Below are 7689 nucleotides of genomic sequence, written 5' to 3' on the forward strand. Positions count from 1 at the left end.
GTTTTATCTTTGTCTTACTCAAAAAGATGTTTTCTTTTGGATACAGAAAAGAGAAACGTATATGAAAATGAATAATCACAGTGAGTAGATGGGATTTAAAAAACAAAGATTTTACAGAGGGAAAGACTGTCTGGCTATTAGATTTGAGGAATTGTTAGCCATCTTGCATTTCCGTGTGTGTGGACGAACTGAAATGGTTGGTATGTTTCAGACCCAGGAGTCCTCTAAACACCCAAACCTCTTCAAAGTCTCAAACCTGCCAAATCCTTCATCATTCAAACTCTAGCTCGCAATTTGATTTAAGACAAGAGCCCTCTTCACAGAAACATAAAGTGGAGAAAGAAAGAGACAAAGAGAAAAAGAGAGAGGGCTTGACCCCGACAAAGAATGTTTTATAGGTCCCCAAAAAGAGGAGATACTGGGAAAGGAATCTGCCCCCTACTAACACCACTGGTCTATCATTTCTGTGATGGGATCAGAAACTTTTGTTTCTTAACTTACTATGAATCAGGGTTAGTGGGGGTTATACTAAAGACTGAAATACGGTTAACTGAAATTATCTGTTCTATACACAACCATCTTTCCTACCACCCATCTATTAGATACACATTCTAAAATTCCAACCATTAATAAAAAATACATTTATGAGGGTTATAGTATTTTGTGTCTGAGAGGTGTTCACTAAACTCTGGGATCATTTTAGAGGCTGTAGTTTGTGGTAATTTGTAGTTGTATTGAATTGCAATATTCTAGAGTATTCTGGAGGTGGCAGCTTTGGGTGACCAATTAAATTTTCACTGCAATCCAAGTGCAGTGCAACATCTTTGCAAACTATACACTAGTTTAGTTTTAGGAGCACAGTCCAAACACACTGTTGCTTATACTAATCATTGAGATTTAATCTGACTAAAATGTCAAAGGTTTTGAATCATTAGCAAACAAATGTCCATATCTAAGACCAGGAGAAACAACTAAAAGTGTTTTGCAAGCAGAACGACACACGCCAAGTCAGTGTTTACATCTAACCTGCTAGTAGGGACGTGTACTGCACTCCTTCCCATAAAAAGACAGGAGGCCTGTTAGTCTTGGCTCAGTTTGGCCTTCAAAGAGCCCATTTATCACCACATCTGGAGAGGGGCCTATCTGATAAGGCTGAGGAGTCGCAGCTCGGGACACCTCACAGTCCTAACCCAGTTCTTTTAATCCTCCTGCTCATTGTTTACCTGCTGCCCTTTGATGAAGCTCTACAGGTGTCTCATCCATATTCGCATCCTCCTCCCTACTATCCCCTGCTGTACACTGAATATCATTTCTAAACGTTTGTTGGTTTTTATTATCTTATAATGGATGTTGCTTGGATGTGAGAAGTCATTCACCAGGCCTACACTTAAAGGTCTTCAAGTATATTTAAAAGTGTCCCAGAGTGGGGGCTGAGAGACCCTCCAAATTTCTCTGTCTCTGTTTACCACACACAGGCTGAGTGAATGAAAGGACAAAGCATATTAAAGAGGTACTGGCCTGGCCCATCAGGTCAGTCTAAGTTCTTTAAACCGCTGCCACACATAATAGCCACCACCAGGCGACAATGGCTGGGTTCAGACAACAAGCAAATCTAGCGGCCTGCACATAAAAGATTTATTGCATCGCACAACAAAGGCCGCCCACAGAGATTCCTGCAAGGATGACTCTAAGGCCCTCCATCATGGTGAACTCCACTTAGTCACCCTGCTTTATCTTGAGGGCCTCTGCATCACCTCGGCTTCAATCATAAAAATTCAAATGAAATTGGGAGAACTTTGAAGCAGCCCAAGCAGAAAATCTTTCCAATTCTTTTCATCACAAGTGCAAACTAAAACTTAATTATTCCTTTCCTTTGAGCCTCCGCCACAGACCTGGCACTGAATGCTTCAGCAGAATGTGAGTGAAACCACTAGGCAGTGCTCGAACGCTTTTTACTTAATTAAATCGAGGAGTTTTCAGTAACACCCCTTAATCAAGGCTGAAATCTATTGGGTAATCTGGAAGCCAAAGATCGTGACTGAGGATAATTTACTTTTTAAGGCAGTTTTTATTGCTGTGGCTCGGAGATTAAATGCAGGTCATCAGGAGGTAAGTGTTTGTGGGTGAAAGTCAGACAGACAGTGGTTACAGGCAGTATAGTTAGGTAGTCTGTAGTCTGTTACCTGAGGCAGCACAGGGTTCTGTGTTGTTTTCGGTACTTGAGATGTTCATCTTCCTCTCATGTCGATAGATAAGATGAGGTTTATTGTGCTTGTCATCATATTCCTCCCCCACAGCATTCAAAAGGGGCTCCAAGAAGTATTCGCCATGTTGTGTCGTAAAAGTTCCAATCTAGAGTAGAAAAAAGAGATGTCATTGACAGCTTTGGTATGAAGCATGCACTTACATGTGTGAATACTGTACAGTATGTGTAGCTATAGTTTACAGGTTATGGCATGGTTTCATTTAAGTAGTTGAGGTCTAATTGCAGCCATCCTGTGTTGCCCTTGGGCACCACTGTGCACATTATTTCCATGCTTTTGAATAAGCTGTTTTTTGACAGGTGCACATGGAAAGAACATGCTGACTTGTAAAGGTCAAAGAACATCACTACAGTGCGCTGTCAGTCATTGTTGAAAGTGTAACCATGGTAATCAGGAACAATAATAAGACATTGTTTTATCAGTTTATACATTAATCAATGCACATGTAAGTGGATTCAGAAATCCATTTCACATCTTAATATGCAGGCTGCTAAGTTAGAGTGATCATTCTTACTGTGAAAATGCATTTCCTCTCACAACTTGACACTGGGAGTAGTGACATCATTATACATGGACAGAGCTGCTGACAGGGGAATGCTAATATTGATTTGGCAGCTCAGTCCCTCACAAAGCTTCTTAGCTCACTCAGCCATGAGGCACAATGGTGTTTGTATGGTAATTTCATGCGCACACTTAAACAGGATATTGGACACTGGAATGTTATCTTTAAAGCAGCATTATTCCATAACCATCCACAGAAGTGATGGACATTTGTCAATGGAAAACATACAAATCGGATATGGAAAACGTGCACAAACTGTCTGTGTACCTTTCCTTTGCGTCTTTCAAAGGGTGAGGGATTAGTAGGCTTGCACATATTTACAATGTGTCCTCAAAAGTGCTACAGGCCTTGAGTGCGACATGTGTTCAGAGCTGCAGTGTAATGACTAGCTTGTGAAAACATGACACAGAATAGAAATAATCTCAGCACTGGAAAAAGGCACTCAGAGCTTTAATGTTCCACACAATACTGTTCTGCAGCACTATCATCCCCTCACAACTGACAAGCCAGTGGGAATGAATGAAATTGTTGCTGCTATGCAGGAATGGAGCAAAGTATTGACAGAGTCCAGTTACTGAGTAAAATTGTGTAGTATAGCAGCAAGTGCTGAGAGGGTTTGTACAAATCTATCAAGAGTTGAAACTGACATGGAGGTACTCACTAAAGTATCTCTGCAGTCAAAATATAGTTCATTCAATCATTACTTTATTTTCCTGTTCAAGAAATACATATTTTACACACACAAAACAGTCATATGGGCAACTGAGACATACTGAAATTCTATATGTTTGTACTGTGGAAATACAATGGTGCACCCAAAGTTCACCCAATGTGCTGACAATTTTCTGAATGAACCAATTTGACTGTGGATTTCTCAAATATATGTTAGATATATAAATAACATCATACAACTATAAAGAGCATTTACTTGAGAGCATTTACATGCCTTGATAATCAATCACTGACAATAACTTGGAAGCTAAAATTAGTCAAATGAATCATTTTATATATAAAACAATATTGTGTTCTCTTGGAAATACTGTAACACCACAAGGTTATTTTATTAACCGTCCAGGAGCGTTCAATCATATCAGATGAATTTCATCAGTCGATTGAGTTGGCTCAGTCAAATTTCCTCTTTTTGGTGCACTCTGAGGAATTCTCATCTATATTAAAAGTCAGCTAAAAATATTCATTTTTTTCTTGCCTAGTTGTCATAATTCAGACTTTATTCAATTATCCCTGCACAAATATGTCTAACTAATTATTAATGGTGCAAGTTTACTACAACTACTGTTGTAGTTAAGTAAGCATAATAAATTATTCATTCAGAGTAAGAACTTGTGAATGTTTACCTGTATCTTGTAAATCACTATATGTGGTGAGTTAAGTTTAATTAGATGATTACGGTCATGCCGTTCTTAAGTTCTCATGTGGTGTTAACCAAAGGCTGAACAGACAAATGCTCTGTTTTGTCAATGTTACAGGGTTTCCCAGCATTAGCTCAGCAGCAAATCTGGCAAAAGTTTGGACAGACACAATGGTTGCTGTTCAGTAGTGGGTGCTGAACTGGGCCTTACAGCTGAGGGACTTCTATTTGAAGCAAGGTCACACTCATGACATGGATGGAATGACTGTTGGCACACATCTGTTTCATTAAATCCAACAAAGACACTTTCACTGGGGGTGCTGAGTCATCCAGAAGTGGCATACAGTTGCAGTCAATCTTTAAAGTTAAACAGGACATAAAGGTGTCATGAGCCTGATCTTTACACAGAGGTACTTCACTTGATTCTAGAATTGAAGATCATTTCTCAGGACAGGCTGACTCACCACACACTTGTATAATGTGAGTGGAGTGAGACAGCAAGCTTCTCCAGGAACTAACATTCCCACGGTGTGAGCAATCCTTAAGTTGCCCACATCCTTCATTGGCAGTTGTCTGCTCTTCACAGCATTTCTCCTCTTTTCTGTCCATCACAGCTCACTTTGAAAAGGCCAAAAGCCCCTCAACCCCAGCCCCCAACTCCCCCCTGGGGACGGCTTTAAGTAACTCTGGTCGAAAGAGGAACCTGCTTTTTCTAGAATGACCCTTTTGTTTTAGGGCTTAATTATTCCTTAATGACCTCATCCCAACAAAATGTGCCTGGCCATTAAACCCCAGTGATCAGATACGGACACTTTTATGACCCAATAGCCTCTGGTGCTGTCTCTATTGTCCTGTCATTCTCAATGAGTGATGATGCGGATAACCAACAAAGATTCTTGAAAAAGGATGCAAACATGTTTGGATAAGTGAGTCATACATCAAAGTTGGGCAGAGGGGCAATTAAAGGCTTATTACCCTGATAATTCCAGCATACCCCGTGTCTTAAATTGCTATACAAACATGAAAAAAGACGTTACTTGGCTGTCTGTCCCTTTTTTTTACCAAATAGGAGTCAATCTCCACAAACTAATAATACACAATGATTTATAATCATTGTGCCAGGTTTCAACTGGAGTACAATCACTACATGCATTGTGAATGTACTGTTTGGAAAAGCCTCAGTGCAGCTGATACCTATTGTGTAATATGCTATCCTTGTACTGTACGCAGTGCACCTATCTAAAATAAGGATTATGTCATTGATAGGGGTTATGACAGGGAGGGAGAATCCAAGTCTGTGGTCCACCAAGCCTGTCTATGTTCATGTGGCCAGCCAAACACCCCCACCACAGTCCACACCAGTATCTGGCTGGCGCGACTGAGGTCAACCCCCTGCCCCTGGACCAGTAACCTTATGTGACCCATGAAGTCATCCCCTTCAGCACTTATCAGATTCTCTCACACGAGAGTCAGCAAACTAAATCACTTGGGCATCAGGATCCTCATATATTATAATGGGGCAGTAAACTCATTACTGCCCAATAACCCCTGTTACAACCTGTAAGATCCAAAAGATATGATAATGGCTCATCAAAAAACCAACAGCTGTTTTTGACTAGGTGATTGTGTCTGTTGTTGGGGGCTTTGAGTAATGATGACTGTCATAAATGGTTGACCTGATTACTACTCTATGTAAAGTGAAAAACTATGAAAAAATGCCCATAACAACTTCCCAAAAACCCAGGGTAATGTCTTTAAATATATAAAATATATAAAACAGACAAAAGCATCTAATTGTCAACTATAAGAAGCTGGAGCCAGCAAATGTTTGGATCTGATGTACAAAACAATTCATTGACTACTCTCTTACACTTTGTTTCTAAAGATTTTTGAAGTTTCTTGCAGAAACAACAAAAAAAGCATACATGATACAACAGATGTCAACCCATACTTTATTGATCTATGTAGGGAACAGTTGTCTTTCCATATGCTCTCTCCTCAGATGTCAAACAGCAGCTACAGATCAGCAACCCTGGGCAAGAGCACTGGACGCTTATTGTACCATCAGCCCCACAACACCACCCTGATACCCAGACATCCCTGAGCAACTGCAGCATCACCCCCACATGCGCAGAGATGCAGGGCTGCATGCTCTCCTCCCCTGTGACATTATTCTAGTAACACTTGCTCTTGTTACACTCCTACACACTTCACTTAAGCTGCGGGTTACTGAGTATATGCATGGATGAAATGAGAGAAAGCGTGAAGGCCTGCCAGCATCGCTTGATTAAAACACCTAAAAAAAAAAGCTTTTAAAGGTAGGGAAAAGTAAATACTCACAAGGCCAGTGCACAGACTGAAGACGGCGGGGTACTCGCTCTTGGCGTTGACGTGTCCTCGGAAAAAGCAGTGGCGCATATCGCTTGGCTCAAAGAAGTGGAAGTCCGTGGCGTTACTCTGTTCGGCTCCCAAGTGTGTCACTGTGTAAGAGGGAGCGATGAAGCCGGAGTCTGCGGTCATATTGAGATGAAAGCGTTCCCCAAACGCATCAATCCTGTAGTGAACCCGTAAGTCTGACAGGTCATCATTTAAACTTCTCCGTCTCCTTCTGTAGTGCAATTTGTGAGGGAATGATTCTCCGAAGTCATTCACACGGATCGGGGTGATGATTTCATACGATGACAGTTGCTTGATGAAGCCTTCTGCAAAAAAAAAAAAAAAAAAAAAGTAAGAGAAAGTTGTGATCCAGAAAACAAAATAGCGGCATTAACAGCAGTGTAATAGAATACATGCAGCTGCAGCCCTACTGTACACCAGGCATCATTCTCAAACACCGCAGACTACTGTTAAAACACCTCCAACAATATCGCTTAACGGTACTCATAAATTAAAATGAAAATCTACCTTGTTTCGGATGCAATCGGTGTTGCAAAGAATCCCGGACAAGTGCTGATAGATGACACATTAGTCCAACCAGCCAGATTGCAAACTGCATGATTTCCTCCGCGAAGAAAGCCGGGCTGTCGTCTCCAAGGCAGTACCCTCTGTCTTTCCCGAGCGGCTCCCCCTCTCCCTCTCCTTTTCCCCGGCTTGTCAGCAACAGGTCGTGGGATCTGCGGAGGCTCTCTGCAGCGCAAGTCTTGCAAAGTGCACTGGCCTCATCGCATTGCTAAACATGCATCCACTACCCTCTACAAACGCGAACTATTTATGACACATTCATCTCCCTTACAAAAAAAAATGCTGCCTGATGTAAACTACAGTCTATACTGAAAGGAGGGATCAGTGCCAAGTACGCTTTCCCTTAGCCATCCCTAGAACACCCCGTGCACCCTAAGCACTCACCAACTGAGAAGCAACGCCCCTATATGCTCCCGAGCCAATGGTGAGTTCGCCTCGACCACCACACATGGGGCAGTCTTGTGCGCTGCAGTACAAAAACCCTGGAAGGAAGTTACAATGCCAGTCAATGTATACAAATCCACCAAAACAAC

At 41.5% G+C, this 7689-nt stretch overlaps 1 protein-coding gene across 2 annotated transcripts in view; it reads right to left on the minus strand.

The window, feature by feature from the left end:
* Positions 1–7190, minus strand: part of LOC128358360 (A disintegrin and metalloproteinase with thrombospondin motifs 20-like) — a 77989-nt gene extending 70799 nt beyond the window's left edge. For both annotated transcript variants that reach the window (XM_053318606.1, XM_053318607.1), the window contains exons 1-3: positions 7100–7190; positions 6536–6897; positions 2184–2352 (exon numbers count right to left, since the gene is read on the minus strand). In XM_053318606.1, coding sequence (XP_053174581.1) covers positions 2184–2352; positions 6536–6897; positions 7100–7190 — 622 coding nt within the window. The remainder of the gene's footprint in view (positions 1–2183; positions 2353–6535; positions 6898–7099) is intronic.
* Between the last annotated feature and the right edge of the window lie 499 nt (positions 7191–7689).

Source organism: Scomber japonicus, chromosome 5 (genome assembly GCF_027409825.1).
Source record: "Scomber japonicus isolate fScoJap1 chromosome 5, fScoJap1.pri, whole genome shotgun sequence".
In the NCBI taxonomy this organism is placed as follows: Eukaryota; Metazoa; Chordata; class Actinopteri; order Scombriformes; family Scombridae; genus Scomber; species Scomber japonicus.